This window comes from Rhea pennata, chromosome 3, assembly GCF_028389875.1.
Source record: "Rhea pennata isolate bPtePen1 chromosome 3, bPtePen1.pri, whole genome shotgun sequence".
Classification (NCBI taxonomy): Eukaryota; Metazoa; Chordata; class Aves; order Rheiformes; family Rheidae; genus Rhea; species Rhea pennata.
Window position 1 is genome coordinate 70,752,683 of NC_084665.1, and position 18,166 is coordinate 70,770,848.

Below are 18,166 nucleotides of genomic sequence, written 5' to 3' on the forward strand. Positions count from 1 at the left end.
GGATATCAAATGCAAGGAAAAGGTGATTCACAGAAGTGAGATATAGGACTTGATAGCTCAACACATGCAAATGATTAGCAGAGAGGGGAAAAAAAAAACAAGATTTCTGGAAGTGACATAGTAGTTTTGCAAACAGAACAGAAAGGGCTTTTCTTTTGTAATTATTATTTTATCTGCTGATAGCTAACAAAGAAATAATAAAGATTCTAAAATTGTGACTGGCTTCCATTCCATTAAGACATTTACATGATCTGACAGACAGGTTTCCTACCTTCTTTCAGCTGACTTAACTGTTTCCTTTTGCGAACCTGTCCTGCGAGCAGCTTCTCGGATACCATATGGTGCTATACAAAGCAAATACATAACACAGAAATGAGAAGTTCACTCTTTGCACAAATACTATCAGGAAATTATGTTACACATACACAACAGTGCACAAACCGTGGCTGTTACAAAGTAAAAATCGGTAATTTATTCAAGATCTGTTGAAAGTTTACTCCTCCAAAGGATTATTTTTAAAGCTGTTTCAAAGAATGCCCCTCAGTCATAAGAGGCTTCTAGCATACTACACATCAGCTACAATGCAGAGGACACTATCCTGCCTTAATAACAAATTATTTCATTAAAAGATGTTCCTTACATTCCCAACATATGACAGGGGATCCCATCCTCTTTTGTGTGACAGAAATATCTCTGCTATAATGCCTAGGAAATCTTTTTCAAAATGAAATTGCAAATATTTTAATTTCTTGCTAAAATATTACAAAAATGTGATTCTCATATAGGTAAAAACAGAGGCAGTTTTTCTCATGTATTTTTGCAAACTTCTAATGACGTAACAGACTTATTTTGTGTTCAGTACCTTTGTTTTTGAAAGATTCATTTCAGCACCATGAAAGCACCAACTCTCCATTTTGTATGTGCAGAAGCTACACCACAATTTACAAATTCAATTCGAAGACATACTCATATTAAACATTATCTTATTGACAAACAGGCCAAATGAAAATCAACAGGCAACTCATGGACTAAAGTCAAATTCCCTACTCTTAATTCACATGAACATATCATGGTAAGAGTTAGCACCAGAGGTCAGAAACTGCTGTGTCAGTGTCTTATATTTATTCCTCTAGTCCATACATGACAAATGGTGTTAAGTAAAGAAGGTGGTTTTTTTGTTTGTTTTTTTTTAAAGAGTGGAGGACTCTTTGAAAGCCCCTAGTGCTTCTAGTAGTTAAGTGTTCAGGAAACGCATTAAAATCTATCTTCAGAAGTCCATCAATGATGCATGGCAAACTCCAGTGTGCTGGAGCAACAAGTTCCAAAAGCAGCATAGACCATTCTCATAAGAAGTCTCCAGAATCAATAATTTTATGCTTTTACTGAATCAGGCTTCTTCAGAGGATAATTTTCAGCCACATTGATTTCTACTGACAAATTTTAGAAATGTTTATATTTACTTTTATTTTTTATTTTTAAATTATACCCTAATAGACATCTCCATCTTTGCTACACATTTATACATTCCCTTAAAATAAGAGATGTCAAAATGCAGACTCAATTTCAACAGTGTTGCCCTCAACAGTCATGTTTTGGAATACAGAAATCACAGACCTGAGCAGCTATCAAGACATTAAACTTACTTTTTCCTAATTTAAATAAATTAAAAAGGGAGGTCCTATTTCCACTCTTTTAATAATTGAGTAACATATATCTATGCCAAATAGCATTTTATTCCCTGATAGGTCCTACTGAGGTTGACAGAATTATTCACATACCCAGGGTACAAGAAAATAGCAAAATCTAGCTTTCTGTACTATCTCTTAGATCCTGGAGTTTACTGATTTGCCTGTTGGTTTAGGAAAGCTTACTAATCTTCACTAGTCTAGATTTACATGAAATCAAGCATGTACACAAGCAATAACCCTTTAGGCACTTTCATTAGACAACAAAACATTAACAAGCTTACGATCTGTAATGATGGCATCAAACAGCATTCCCTTTCGCCATATTGGTTTTGAAGAATCAGAAACTAGTGCATCAAGGTAATAGTTCTCTAAACCATACTGCCGGAGATTAGCTCTGATATTTTCATCTGGTCCCCTCCATTTCTGGTTCTTTCTGCTAGCCTTGCCTGGGCAGGATGAAGGGGTGATGAGGGAAAGAGTGGAAGAAAAAAACATATCCCATGACATACTATTTCAGAGGAAAAGCTTTCTCATTCTGTATCATTTATTTTAGAGGAAAATAATTAAATGTCACATACTAAACAAGAATTTTATCTCCTGCCTTGCTCTACTCACTGTGACAAGCAGTTACGATAAATTTTAGAAGCAAAAAGACACAATGATAATACAAGAGGAAAAGTTCAAATATACCATCTATATAGGCTGTCATAGAACACTTATTTTTTAAAAAAGATTCATTTGTAAAATGTCTGCTTTAGACTATCATTATTAATTAAGCTATTATCCACCAGTCATAATCCTGTCCAGTAACTCAAATTTAATTTGCACTGCAATTTTTCAGAGAACAAAGAATGGGATTAGACAAGAAAATAAACTTATGCTTCACAGAACAAGGAAGCATACAGACATTGTCATCACTATTCAGCATTTCCTTTTCTTTTTTTTTCCTTATTCATTTTATTAAATATTTTCTGCTTGAACTTATGAAAACAGCTTAGTTAGGATAAATGTAAATTAGTCAATAAAAACAAGCATGAGAAAATAAACACTGTGAAGAAAAACGTTGCTTTTGTATCCACAGAGTATCATCTGCTATCATTAATATTCTTAAATTCCAAAGAGTTAGGTTTCAATTCCTTAAGAATATGCAACATACCTAATCCATGGATTGTGTTGTAGTCTATATCAGTACCACATACATATGCTCCAAAGTGTGCTGAGGAGATAAGAAGACCACCTATAAAGGGCAGGAAAAGGTGAAGAATATGAAGAGCATGTTGTTACGAACACTATCTACTTCATTTCCTCCCCCCGCCCCAAGGAACTTCATGAGTTTACATCAGGAGCACACTAAACTCCAATCTAGACCTGAAAAAAAAGAAAAGGAATTAAAACTGCCAACCACTTAGAATTACTACACAAGTATAATCAGAGATAACAACATTAACTGCCTCGTCGGTTACAGCAGATTTTCCTTCAGCATACAGTTAACTTGCTGTGTTGGTCCTTATCTCCTAAGGCTGTTCTTTAAGAGTTTGTTTACAATTTACAAACTGAGGCGAAAACATCCTCTAATCATTACATGAATCAAAACTGTAGTTTTATTTTGTATGCACTCCTGAAAATCCATTTGAAAAACCACCACAAAATAAATGGCAACTCTGCAAAGTCTGTTTGCCAAGTCTGTCTCCTTAACTGTGTCTAAAACCAAACTGGTTGCGTTAGGTGGCCATCCCCTGAGTAAGAGGCAATGGTCAGGTACCTCATAAAAGGTAATGGTACCTTTCCAATGTAAATGGCAATATCAACAAAGTTTCCTCAATTATTTTGCAGTGTGAAAACAACTATATACAGATGTATTTTTTCTGTATATCTATTTTGTCAGTACATTCATTAGCTTACTTATCTTGTAATAAAACTAGATTTTGGTTTTTACTACTATTTTATTACTTCTACTGTGATCTGCTTTCTGTTTTTAAAATGTACTACCAAAAAAACACATGCGATTTCCCCTTGAAACTGGGCAACAGTTGAAGAGCCCATAGAAAAGAGCATCTCCATTATGTCTTTAATAGCTTCTAAAAAGAGAAATGGAGGGATTACACAGGATTATCACAGAATTGTATTGTCAAGTTTTTAATCAGGACATGTAGAGCTAATAGAATTGTTTAAAACAGGACAGTAACTGAGAACTAGGCTGTGAACCTCAGACTACTGATGCCAACTGCCTATGGATAGAATAATCCCACTAAAATGAGGTGAGAATTCCTGCAAGATGAGAGTTCATCAGCACAAGGAATGCATAAGCTGTTTGCGAGAATGTCACCAGTTTTCAAACTAACTGACAATCTGAACAGGAATACGTCAAGCAGCTGCATTCCACTATGCCACCCATTCAGCACTGACAAATCTGTAAAACAGACCATACATACAGCCAAAGGTGCTGCATCAGAGCACTAGAGAACCCACGTATCATATGCTAATAAATTCAACTAAAATTGAAGGTGAGGGAGAAAAAAAAAATTCTCTGCCTTTTTTTAAATGGATCAGGGAAAAACAAGGTTACTCACCCCAAAGGAGTCACCCATTTCCCTTCTCGGCTGTAATCCCTCAGAACAGATGGGCAGTGCCTCCAGAGGGTCAAGACAAATTTAGCTAGCCCTGCCCTCAATTATGGGGGCAGGGCCCCCATACCACCCAGTCCTACGAAAAGAGTAAAAAGAGAGTACTTTGCCCATCTAAGAATATTTTTTAAAACATAGAAGAGAAAAGGAGATAGGAAAACAAACTTAAACCTTTCAAAAATCTCAGATGGTACTCAATTCAGCTGTGTTCACATATATGATGCTTTGATACTTAAATACTGTAATTTGGCCAGCTTTTTGACCCAATATACTAAACAAATGTATATACAAAGTTAAGCAGAGAATCATACTGTCCCCTGATGACTGTTAGCAGAATGACGATGGCACAGAACTTCATCCCTTTCTATTGGACAGTGTCCATTTCCCCCACCTCTTGAGCAAGCATGAGATTTTGGTCCTATAGCAATCCTACAGGACGTCAAAGAAAAAATTCCTTTCACTTGCAATTATGTAGCATCATGAATTGGCAAAGGGAGAGAGGGGAAAAATGTTTTTCAGAGGTAAAAACAATAAACTTTATCAAGATAACAAGAACAAATTTTCCAGAAGGACAACACAGAGTACTCATATGAAAGACTTGATTTCTCCTTTCAGAAACCCCCAGGCTTTTTTCTGGCCAACTCTGATGAAAGAATATCTAAAACACTTATGGAAATTACATTCTACATCTCAGAATCACAGCCAATCAGATTCTGTCTTAAAAAGTAAAATAAAATAAAATAACTAAATCTCTTAAATCAGCGTGGTCAAAAGCACTTTTCATTCCAAGAACAAATTCCAGTTGTTCGTTGTTACACTACTGTGAAAGATTTGTGATTTGACTCATCTAGCTAGATGAGTTTGCTTACTACAAGCAAGCACAATTTTGCAAAATTGTTCCAATTTGTAATATTTACCTGTTTGGCATAAAAACCAGGAAGAAATCAAGTCAGGTATTAAACTTGTACCAATAAGAATTCTGGACAACAGTTTCTTCAAAGTGTCCCTCAGGTCCTGTATACATTGTTCTTTCTAAAGCCATCAGTTCAAATTCACTGTAACACTCTCAACTCTGAACCACCTTCCAAAATTCCAGTGATGGCACACCACCGCCTTGAAAAATTTGAAAATCCTCTAAATGACCTCCTGAGACTAATAACGTTCTTGGATTTTATTCACCAAGAATAGCTGCAAAAATAAAAGCTATCCAACTAAGAATAACTGTATTCCTATAAATATATCTTACTGGTCAGTGGGATGCCACCCACCATTTCATGTCCCTACATATCTTAAATTACAAGTCTGCACATTATAGATATCTAGTGTAACAAAAACAATTTTAATTCAAATTGTTAGGCCATTTGGCAAGAATTATGCACCTTCCTTACAATTTAGAATTGAATCACATAAGACATAATACATTTCTCAAATTTCTATTGCTTCACCACTACTGTGTGATTTCTCTTCCTCTAATTTTTCCCTCCTATTTCTTTCCTCAATTTTCACTACCAAGAGAATGAATTCTCTCAGAGATTTTTTTTTTGGAGGGAGGGGGGTAGGTTTAAAAGATTATTGTAAAAAGAAAAAAAAAATCTCAGACACTGAAATTATTAGAAGAGAGCTACAGGAACTTTCTCAATTTCCTCAGCCTTTCAAAAAGTACTAACTATGCTAAGAACACAAGCACTTGAAAGAAGAGTACAAAAAACAAGAGGTTTTTTTGACATGCATAATAAAGTTGTATATGGGCAAAATTTAGAGATAAAACAGAGCTCACTGAAACTTGTGTTTCTGAAAATATTATAACCCTGATCTATTTTCTGAGGTACTGAGAAGCCACATGATAATAAGATAGGTCGTATGAGCAACCGTGAAATATTGCCTTCTCTTTCCCCAACATCTTTGGAACGATTTGTTCAATGAATTCTCTTCATCCTCCCAACCTTAACATAAATTTTATCATTTAATTGTATGCATTCACATATGGCCTTCCTGACACTTGATCAAAGGTTATCAAAAAGCAAATCAGAAGCAGCCTTTTCTTAAGCCTTTGAAGAAATTCATGAAGGTAGCTTAATATGATCTACTTTACATGATTAAATGACACAACCCAACACAATGGAACCTCTATTTCAATTATGAACCAGCTGTGTGTACTTCAGCAGAAAAACACTTCTAAGCCACACAAAGTATTATGTGGAATAAACACTCCCCCTGCTGGCTTAATTAAGAAAAACTCAGCTCAGGTATGAACGCTCATCCTAAAGACATAACAATACAACGAACAGATCACTACTGAACACTACAATCTAGTAACTGTTATTTTGTGCATGCTCAGAAGTGTCTTCAGTGCTGCTCTAAATAGTCTCCTCTAAAAACAGTGCTCCATGTAATATTTTTAAATTGGCTGAAGGGAACACTGGAGCCAAAATTTCATTTCTAAATCACATTAAGTCTTAAGCAGTTCGTAACACACAGCAATTGGTATTCAAGTCATGTTACATAAATAACTGATTAAGATAGTTTTACATTTTTGACAAATCTGCTTATACTGTGTGAAGCTGATCACCACCCTAATAAGCCCCTACAAGATAAATAAACATTTCATTTTATAATCATTACTTTGCTTTCAGAACCATCTCAATCTCAGTCAAGCACTAGAAGCTGCTGTGTTTTGGTAAAAGTGTGGTGCAAGCAGTAACACAATCTCTAATCTGTAGTTTTTCCCTGAAAGAAGTAAAAATACCTGTTCCGACAAATGGATCAAATACAACATCATTGGGTTTTACTCTCCCATGGTTTGCCATAATGAAAGACAAGCAGGCATCCATGCTAGTGTTTCCAATGAAGTGTCTCTTTTTTACACTGTAGGACTCAATAAGTTCTCTTTGGCCATCTGCAATCTGTAGAAACATTTAAAATCACTGTCAGGTCTTAGATGCAAGAGATATGCAGACAGGCTAATAGGCTTGTTTAGTGACACTATCCAACAAACAGGTAACTCTTCATTTCATAATATGACACTTTGCTTTCAGCCTCCTGAAAACATAACACAGCTTTGTCCAAACAAGAGATATCTTCGTGCAACACTTAGGTATTTTTGACCTCTATCTTGAAAAAATTATCTAAGGAATTTGGAGTGAAAATTCTTCTAAGAAATAATAATCTTAGTAATACAGCTATTATTCTAGTTATCAGAATATCAGTTGCTGGCAAGTCAGAGTTAAAATAATTTCAAGATGTTAAGAAGTGGAAATTCATATATATATATATATATATACACACACACATGCACAGATGTGTGCATATATACACTCGGAGGCTTAAGATCACACAGAAGTTCCGTCTTCACTGGCTTTCCTGTCATGCTTAAAATCAATATTTAAAATAGTGTTGACAGACTACAACTTACTGGAAAAACAAACATGGCTCAGCTTCTGAGCATTTTATCATCAGATTTCCAAAATATGTTGAAAAGGACTAAAGTAATTTGGAACAAACCATGTTCAAAAGCTCCTGCAAAAATACCCTTCAAATCTGGTCAGTGTCAGTCCTACTGGCTGAACAAAATACATTTGCCTGTTTTTTACTGTTTTATTTTTTATTTTTTAAACACTTCAGGATAAATGGGACAACAACTGCAACACTTCGCAGCATTGCCACAACTTAGGGTACTTTCGCTTTAATCACAGGAAAGGAGAATATTCACAGGCACTAAAAGGTACCTTGAACCTCTAACTTACATACTTATCTGAACACAAACTCAGACTACAGCCATACAACCTCAGTATTGGTTCTCCTTCCTACTGACTGCACTTGAACTAGGACATTCCAGAGTACATTCTCCTCATCAGTAGCTACTGCCATTCTTCAAGGTTGTCCATTGGGGATCCACTTTTTCCTCACAAGGTATAAAAGACCAGATCGTATTTCCTCAGAATGTCCTGATAAGGCATCAGGTTTGATGTGTGCATGCTCAACAGGCAAGAACATTTGTAATAAATATCTCAAATGACACGTTTCAGAAGATTTTTTTAAAATATATATTTTTTACTGCAGAACAGAGCACTACCATCATCCTCCCACACAAGCATCCACTTTTGTGCTAGATCTATACCAAAGTCCAGAGTCTCAGAGATCAGTCCGAGACCTTCTACTGAGGTGGTTGTCAGGACCAATTTAAGCACTAACAGAAGACTCAAGCAGACTGATGCAACTTATCAGAAGCCATCTACAGCTCCTGTAAATCCATGTATATATGTGTATATATGTGTATATAAAAATCTATCTTAAACAAGCTACTGGTGCTTTTAGCTGCAATTCCACGTTGATCTAATAACACACTGTAGCTGTGCAGAGACTCACTGCTATGTTGAGTTCCCTCCACAAAGGCAAAGAGTAAGATACATTCTCACATACAACTTCTATTTTTTTGCCACCTCTGTTTAAACAGCTAAATTAACTTCCTTTTTTCTATTCACAGTAAGGTTTTACAGGAATTGTATCAGGATATTATGCAACAACATATTCAGCTATAATTGTATAATCAGTTTCCATTAAAATTTTACATATATTTTTAAAGCTAAATTGAAGACCTTCCTGAAAATATCAGCTAGTAAAAGCTGAAATAAGTGTACTCACGCACCCATCTACCGAAATACAGATCAAGAGGCTCTTCAGGCACATTATTAGGGTCCATTCCATAATCTTCCAAAATCCAGAAAACATGTTCTGGACTCTTTAAATTCACTTTTCCACTGAATGGCAGAAATTCTAGGGCCTATATTAATAAAGGAAAATAAAGTTTATAAATTCTTAAACTTTTTACTTTTTTAAAAATATACACCCCAAGAAAACAAAGCAACAACAGCAAAGTCCACTTGTGAGAAATAATGAATTATTACTAGAAGTGCATTCTCAGTTTTCCCTGTATTTTTAAAATGCCTTTCTTGTGAATAAAGATAGCCCAACTGATTCAAGTTTAAGAAATCTAGATCCATAACTTTAGCTGAACAGCATCCAGCTTTCAAGAAAATAAACTCTATATCTTAATCACACAATTTTCAAGTTAAAAGAATAACTCTTCTAATGGATGGCAAGATAAAAAAAAAATCAGTGACATGTGCTGCGACACCAATTTACATACTCAGCATTCCTTCATGAACACATTAAAACTATACAAACAAGAAAAGGTCTCTCCTTCCCTTTGTCTTCTTCTTCATTCACCTCCCCTCGCACTTTCGTATATCCTTCAATATACATAAACCAAAAAAGCTAAAGAAATTTCCTCTGAAATTCTCCATGATAATCTAAGCCCCATACAAAACCCTACTATAAATAGTTAATTTCAGTCTCAGTAAATGAATTAAACAGAATAAGTAATTGATAAAAATAAAACATGAAAAGCAAACATTAACAATAACTTAGAAATCTTTCTCAAGTAAAGTATTGTTATATCTAGGAGGACAGAATAAGTGCAGACCAGAGCATAAGGACAGGACAGGAAATCAGCGAACAATCTACCGATTGCAACTAAGGTCACTAGACTGGTTTATTCCATATCCTACAACTATTAACATCGAATATGGAGAGCAAGTAGCTGATTTTTTTAAATCTAGTATCTAACTCTAGCTATTTGAATTTAATAATTTTAGGCCAAGTTTGAACATAAGCATAAACACATAGACAAAACTGATAGCACAGAATATGAACAGCATGAATAGATGAAATTAAATGTTAAAGATTTCTTTAAACATTCACTTACGTCTATCTTTTTTATTTTGTCTGCTTGGGTCAGCGTTTTGTTAAATGTATGAATATGTATTTTGTACGTAGAGTCTGACTGTAGATACGGAAGCTGAAAAAAGGGCAAGGATACTTTTGTTAGTACAGTTCCAGTGTTACTCAGTGTGATTACAGAACTATATTATCCAGATTCTTTATATTCATACCATATTGCCCATTGGATAGCTCTTCAGAGCTGCATAAAGCTCTCCTGCAGATCTGCCATGACCCCACAATTCAAATATAGACCTGAAAATACCAAGATTTTTAGACAGTAGTCATATAGGTGGGAAAGAAAGATACTTTACAGAAACTTACACCTTTTCACCAATCCTTCTCGTCCAATGTATTTAGGCTTTATGACATGAAGTATTGAAGCATCTATTTACCTCTTTAACACAAGCTCAAATTTTGCTCTGAACCTTTTTTTTCCCCCTTTCTAAAAATCCTGAGCTGATATTTCAGTGATGCTTTCTTTGCTTGGTAACATATACTAAAAGTTAAATTTTAGTCTTGGTGCTCTTGGATATCATCAGATTTTTTTTTCTGCTTTGCAACAGTGATACTTGCAAGTGAGATAAAAATTAATTTGTGTCTAGCAGTTTAGTGGGATAACCAAAGGCTGAAAAAGACTTTCAAAATGTCACACTATGCTGGAATAAAACAGATATGGAACTGTAATAGCTTGTATATGATAACATAATGATATCATCAGATATCTGGGAACCAAATATTCATCTTTGAATTTTATTAACATTGAAGAAACTCTTTTAACACCTTCAGGCCCTCTTCGTACTTTTAGACTTTCACATCTATCGGGAAAAGCCCCTTAAATCCTGAGGTGCTTTTCTTTTCATAAATACATGCTTCAGGGTTTTTAATACTTAGTAACAGTGAAAACATAGAGTAAGGCTGCAGATGCACCTTCAACTAGGTTTTCAGTCAGTAGATGGGAAACAGCGGACCAGTTTTCTGCTTTCTACATAAATCCCTTATACATAAGCAGACATTAGTTGAAAGAGGATGGTATAGAGATCATCTGCAAGCCGTTCTGTCATGTTTTACTTTCTTAATGCCTCCAATTCTTTTTTTGAAGTCCAGCACAATTCTTCCCCATTTGAAGCATATTATCATAAGTACAATTTTGTATACGTATGTTTATTTGGGCAAGAAGGGACAGTTGAAGTCAGTGTAGGTAAAATTGGATATGTAACACAAGCACTCAACAAGGACTATGGAACACTGCAGAGATGTCCAGACTAACTCTGAACAAGACAGTACAGACACCACAAACTGAAGTTAGCACAGTCAGATAGCCACATTAAAGTTATGCTGCTTCTGGTTGTGAACTACAACATGGAGGTATCCCTCAAACCTCAGTGAAAAGCTTGTTACTCATACCATCAATAAATGACCAAAAGCAGCAGGAGTAATCACTAACACTCTGGCATGTTCTTTTGCTCTTAAATTTTCTAGAAGGATTCCTCTCTGCTGCAGCAATCTGCACTGAGGACTCAGATATCAGCACTAGGAGGGTAACACAGGGAATCACTATCACTCCCTTTTAAAAGATAAAAATGATAGTAGTTAAAAGCTGAAAATGACTTTTAAATCTGTACCATTTTAAAATAAGTCACTAACTAAACATTACTCAAGCCAGTAACACTTCAAGACAAATACTGGCTCTGCAGTAAAGAACAGTGTTTCAACATCCTATGCTGATCTTATGCCATGTAAAGAAGACAGGCATTCTACATAATCAGTCCTACAGATCCCAACAATGCTTCCTCATTTCTAAAGTGACTATGTATTTTAAGAATCTTCACAAAAATTTGCCACAGTATAGTGGAACAATTTTCAACAGCTTTCACTATCATTTACAAGATTTTTCATCTCTTACTTTGCGCATACTGTCCGTTTCATTAGGCCCCTTGCCATCTCTTCTGAAGGAATATTGAGAATCCAAAATGGAGACTGAAATAAAAGAAAACACATCTGAATATCCAATAAATCCAAATGTCTAGTCAGAAGGTGTTACATGAGTTAAGTAATGCAATACAAATTACCTCTATAAAAACAGAATATGCAGATTTAAGATGAAGAAAAATCTGTTAACTATACAGAGAACATGAGGATGAAACATATAATTTGACATGAAATTGTATATTTAACTTGAATGGCTGATAGATTTTATTACAGATTTCATTTCCCCATCATATCTTTGACTTGCCAGATATTATTTGTTTACACTTCCCTAGAATATTCATTCTCTAAAGAATTGTAACACCTAGCTACATATGATTACTAACTAAAACTGAATAACTTCTCTGACTAAGCATTAAGACTGGAATAAAATCATTTCTTAGGTTCATTTTTCTAGTTATGTCAAACCATTGATTTAGGGACAATACCATTGATTTAGAGACAATATCAAATTCAAAGAGATGCACACAGTTGAACTTTCACAGTTCAACTATTCTGAAAAGAAGTAAAAGCCTTCCAGTAGATGGCAGTATTTCTTTTCATATTTTTAAACGGAGGAGCCCTCAACTGTATTTTGTGCATCTTTTATCAAACTGAAAATCTTCACTGAAATTCAGAATTACTCTTTTTTTGGAGGATGTCTTATTTTCCTAAGAAACTTTAAAAATTATTCAGATACCTACACGTAATAAAAATATTATAAAGAACATATTTATATACCATAAATTCACTCAGATGAAATATTTCGCCCATACTTACATTCACACGGATTTCCTGCTGACTGTTGAACTGTCCACCATAAAGTGAGAGCAAAGACGTTATTTCCTACAGTGAAAATGTAATAGGTCAGGCTATATGAGCAGATACTAATGTTTTTTAAAGAAACAAGAGGTGTTTTTCTAACATCACAATTTCAGAGATAGAACAGCATGATATAAACTGTAACACAGACTACAACCTCCATAGAGATTGTAAGTAAAATCTTAGATATAGCAATAGAAAAAAGAATTCTATTTAGTACTGATTTATTGTGGGAATCAACAATGAAAAATACTTAGAGTAATTCTGTGGCTGGGGTAAAAGTTTACAATGAAATTCAATTTTATGTACTGTTTATGAACTGAAAAAAAAAAAAAAAAAAAAAAGATTCTCTAAGTATATAAATACCTGATCAACCTGCTCAGAGGTCAGTTGAAAAAGGACTAGTTTTTGATAGGTTATAATAAGTTCTACAGTATATAATAAAATATGATGAAGTTAGCCAAATTGCAATACTCAAATCTTGCTGTTTTCAATCCTATGCTTTTACAATAATATTCCTTTTAGAATATTATTCTAGAACATCCACTCATAAATATTTTTCTGACTAATTTAAACAAAAGTGATGTCTCACTAGTAACCTTCTGGACTTTGGTTGGGTTCATCATTAAGAATTAATTTCTCTTTTATTACTTCCTTGCTTAGAGCTTTGTCAACAGTTTTCTTCAGTATGTGTCTCTTTCCTAGTAAACTGAATCAGAGGCAATAAATTGAACAAGGAAAACAAACCTCTGAGAAACAAACTAGTAAGTAATAATTAAAAAAAAAACACCCACTAAAAAGGCTTTTGAATTTAAATAACAACATAAACATCAGGGATATTTCTAACGGAACCTTCACCTGAAGCTGTAGCCTCAGATTACTACTGCCAGTAGAACAAGGAAAAAAAAATATGTTGACTAATATTTGAAGTGAGTGGGCAAATAAAAGGATTATCATAAATATGCCCCCAAACATAGGAAAAATGCCTAGATAAGTCTAATATACGGTTTTAGCATGCTATCCCATTCACTTCCATCCCTCCATTTATGTAGAAAGTAGATAAAGATTTCTGGAAAAAACAGGCCACTTGCTCCAGAAAACAAAAGCTCGCACATATTTCATTGCGTGGTCCTGGGACAGCACAAATACATGAGATTTTATCACAATTTGGCAACATCTTCATATATTTCTGTAGATACTGTTTAGAGGAAAGTGACAGGAAGAGAAGGGACAAGAGTCAGAAGTCTATAAAACATGGGCTGTGAGGAAAGATTTAAGAGAAATGAAGAGTAACATAACCATGATCTCTACACATGAAAAGGCAATAATCTGGTTTTGATGTTTACTGAGGAAAAGAAAAAAGCAACGGGGTCCAGATCACAGCAGATTTCTGGATTAGAAGTTAGGAGGACTTTCCAACAGTAAAGCACTGAAACAGATTTGCCTGAAGAGGTTTAAGAACATGCTTGACAAATGCCTCTCCATTAATAGATGAGTTGTGCTGGGATAACAAACGAGTTATATAATCTTTCAATAGCTGATCTTAAATAAATTAAAAAAAAAAAAAAAAAAAAATCCATGAATACCAAGCTCAGTTTCTTATAGGCTAAGAAATACGAAACAGTGATTTATTCTACACTCAGTAACAAATGTAGCTTTCAATGAACACCTTCAGCTATTGTGACCCACCACTGACAGAAAAAAAGTAGTCTGTCTCTCATGTGCAAGCATGAGAGATACAAGTAGGTGATTGATCTGACTGAAAATCATGTGCTTTTTTCAGGGAGTTAATCTTCAAACAAATCAGTTCCCTAATGCAGCTCATCACATGGCCAAACACATAGTTGAACAGACACAAGTGTAGAGCAAAAGAGAAATATGACTACATCCTTCAGTAGCAGTATCAATCAAGAGAAACTACAAACTTGAGGAACAAAATAAAAACTTTGTATGCTTCATATGTCTCTTATTTGCTCCGATGACCTGCCTAAAGAAATATTGGGTGAATAACATATAAAAGGAAATAAATTTATGTTCTATGATTCTATAGTTCTAATCCCAAAAAGCAATTAATCAACAATAATACACAACAGAAAGTCTTAATGAAAAGAATGAAAATAAATAAGGTGATGCAATGCTCTTCATATAATAGATGTACAGATGACCTACCAATTCTAATAAAACAATCTAACATTACAGCACTATTTTAAACAACAATATATTATCCTGGATATCATATTACTAGCTCTTCAAGACAGTACCAAAAGAATATGCACCAGATCAAAACACATTACAGTGTGCAGTCTCTCCAAGTGATCACTTAAAGTCACAAATTAAGTTCACAAACAGAACTTTTTTTAAAAAATAAACATAAAAATGGAGAATATGCCTAACTACATGCAGAGATGCATCAAGAATACCAGAGAGCTTCTGATAAATTATAAATTTTTTTAATGTGTTCAAGCATTATCATTTAGTAAGAGAAAAACAGTTCAGAATGAGAGAACAAAATCTGCACCCCTATTTTACAACCAACTATATCTCTTGGAATTGTCAAAGAAAAGTACATCTGCAGTTCATAAAATCACAGAATCACAGAATGGTTGAAGTTGGAAGAGACCTCTGGAGATCATCTAGTTCAACCCCACTGCTCAAGCAGGGTTACCTAGAGAACATTGCACAGGGTTGCATCCAGGCAGGCTTTGAGTATCTCCAGAAAAGGAGACTCCACAATCTCTCTGGGCAACCTGTTCCAGTGCTCTGTCACTCTCACAGGGAAGAAGTTTTTCCTTCCAGTTCTTTAAAAATTACTTGTTTGCTCCCAAACTTCACACATAATATGATCATTCTGATCCCAGTTCAGTCATTATGGCATGACCTGTCCTGATCACATAGAAATAAATGCTCCAAAGTCAAAAGCAAGCAATCTTCTGTATCTCTGGCACAGAGGAGAAGGGAAGCTGGCTTAGGTCTTGGAGGCCTCCGTGCAATCCCTGCCTACACTGTGGGCCTGAGGACTTCAAAGAAGTCACATTCTCTCTGTTCCTTAAACCTTCATCTAGAAAATGGAGATTTCATGCTTTCCTACCTCACATAGTTCCATAAATATATTAAAGACTTTGAAAATCATGACAATAGGATGGACCACTTCAATATCTACATCACGCAGGCAGGATCCACCACAGAGTTTTAAAAGAACAAAAAAGCATTTGTCACCAAACTAGAACCTTAGATCCGTTTCCATAAGCTGTTTTTTTTTCCTCCAAGTTCCCATTTCTAATCTAGAGTCTCCAACCACTTTGACGGCAGCCCATCTCTGCTCTAAAGTCTCCTGAGAAATCGTTTGTGCTTCAGTCCTCTGTTCTTTCCAAGCAGACAAGACCTCATAAGGAAACACAGAATACACCCTAAGAGCAAGGAAAGTACCTCCTTAAAAAAAATAAGAGAGGGGGAAAAAAAAGAAAGAAAGAAAAGGAGAGACTAAAGAAGGGGGGGGCGAAGCCCACTATAAGGGTATGGGGGAAAAAAGACAAGACAACGGAACCCTAAGAAGCCATTCGCTACTGCGCAAAGGGTAGGAAGTACTGATGGAGGCGCCCTCCCCCCCGCGCGAGCGCGGACCAACGGCGACTGCCCCTCCCCGCCAACGGCCGCCCGCCGCCCCCGGCGCGCGCTGCCCAACGGCCGCGCCGCGGCCCTGCCCCGCGCAGCGCTCCCGCCGCGCGGGCGCGGCCCTCACCGGTAGGCGGAACTCGAGGTGCTCTTGCGCCAGCAGCAGCAGGTAGCGGCGCAGCGCGGGCGCCGGCGCCGCCATGTCCGGCCCCTCTCCGCGCCGCATGCGCCGCCGGGCGTGCGCGGGGCGCCACGGGCCCCGCAGGGCGGGCCTCGCGCCGAGGAGGCGGGTACCAGAGAGCCCTGGAAGGGGTGGTGTCCCCTCCCTGTTCCTCCTTTCTTTTCTTTCTTTTTTCTTTCTTTTTTTTTCTTTTTTTTTTTCTTTTTTTTTTTTCTTTTCCTTCCTTTTTTTCCTCCTGTGCGGGGCGCCTAAGCGCGAGAAGGAGGTTGCACGTCCTGTAAAAGCAGCTGCCTCGGGGAGAGCAAGCTTCAGAAGACATGTTCTCCCTCAGGGGCTGCAGCAGAAGTTTTCCTCTTATCCCAGAGCTTAAATTGGAGAGAGCGTGCATATCCAGGACAGCGTCTTTATCCCTGATGCTAATAAAGCCTCTTTGCCCAGCTGCAGTTTTGGGAACAGCCTGTCTTGCTTCTCTTTCCTGGCCCGCAGCCCCCCTGGGGAGCCCAGCGGAAGGCTAGGTGTGAAAGGGAACAGCCCCTGCTGCCTCGAGCACCAGGTTGTGCCGCCAAGCCGTTGTTCGTGTTTGAGGGGTGCTGGGAAGAGGAAACACAGCAGAGAGGTTTGGAGCCCAGTGCTGCCCTTGAGCAGGCCAGGGAGATGTGCTGGCCAAGTTGCTGGTGGGAGATAGCAGCACCAGGCTGTCCTCTGGCACAGCTGCGAGGTGGCCTGGGACCAGCCTCCCCAGGTGAGCCACCCACCTGCCTTCTCCTGGCTTGACAGCAGGAGGCTGCTGCACCGGTGGTAATGCCAGCTCCTGGCGCTGGGGAAGCTGACCCCAGTGGGGTCTGCATATCCATTTCTTTCTTGACAGAAGAAGGAAGGAGCCCTCTGAGGCCACGGGGGTCTCTCCCCACGAGGGAGAGGAGGTAGCTTCTGCCCCACTTCTGCATCCATGGAGGACAGCTGTCTAGCAGGTCTTACCTGCTCTTGGGTATTTTCTTCCAGGCCTTCTGGCTCTTGTGGCCTTTTTCTGGTAGTGTTTTCATTAGCTTTGCTGCAAGGATTTTTAACTGAGAAAAATCTGAGAAGAAGCTCCTGGGGCCAGGCAACTATTTAAACTTGGGCTTCTACCACTGGAAACATAGTGTACACAATTAATTATTAGCAATGGTAGGACATATTTAGAAAGATAAAAACAGTGTAAATATGTCTGTCAAGTCTTTTTAGCAGTAAAGACCTTCTGAATTCCTTGTTCAGTATCATACTGAAAGCTCTAAATACAAATGTTCCAAATAATTCTAGTGCCTTATAATACCTAGAAGCATCTTGTAGGTTTTTTACGTGTCTTTCTGGTTGTGCAGCAATAACCTTTCCTTGTTGGCATTGATAGAGCAGATAGTTGGATAACATTAACAGACACCAAAGAGTCATTTTCATTTTTCCATGGGAAGGAGGTCATGGCTGTGACGTGGGTGTAGAAGCAAATAGAGAAGAGA

At 36.9% G+C, this 18,166-nt stretch overlaps 1 protein-coding gene across 5 annotated transcripts in view; it reads right to left on the bottom strand.

Annotated features, from left to right (window-relative positions):
- Positions 1–18,166, bottom strand: part of TRMT11 (tRNA methyltransferase 11 homolog) — a 32,644-nt gene that overhangs the window by 12,718 nt on the left and 1,760 nt on the right. For 2 of the 5 annotated variants that reach the window (XM_062572578.1, XM_062572580.1), the window contains exons 1-10: positions 16,620–16,721; positions 12,839–12,904; positions 11,997–12,070; positions 10,264–10,345; positions 10,077–10,169; positions 8,958–9,092; positions 7,059–7,215; positions 2,845–2,925; positions 1,970–2,134; positions 272–344 (exon numbers count right to left, since the gene is read on the bottom strand). In XM_062572578.1, coding sequence (XP_062428562.1) covers positions 272–344; positions 1,970–2,134; positions 2,845–2,925; positions 7,059–7,215; positions 8,958–9,092; positions 10,077–10,169; positions 10,264–10,345; positions 11,997–12,070; positions 12,839–12,904; positions 16,620–16,718 — 1,025 coding nt within the window. In that variant the 5' untranslated portion in view covers positions 16,719–16,721. Of the gene's footprint in view, positions 1–271; positions 345–1,969; positions 2,135–2,844; positions 2,926–7,058; positions 7,216–8,957; positions 9,093–10,076; positions 10,170–10,263; positions 10,346–11,996; positions 12,071–12,838; positions 12,905–16,619; positions 16,722–18,166 lie in introns of those variants that run through there. The other 3 variants (XM_062572582.1, XM_062572581.1, XM_062572583.1) reach the window with 3 other exon arrangements.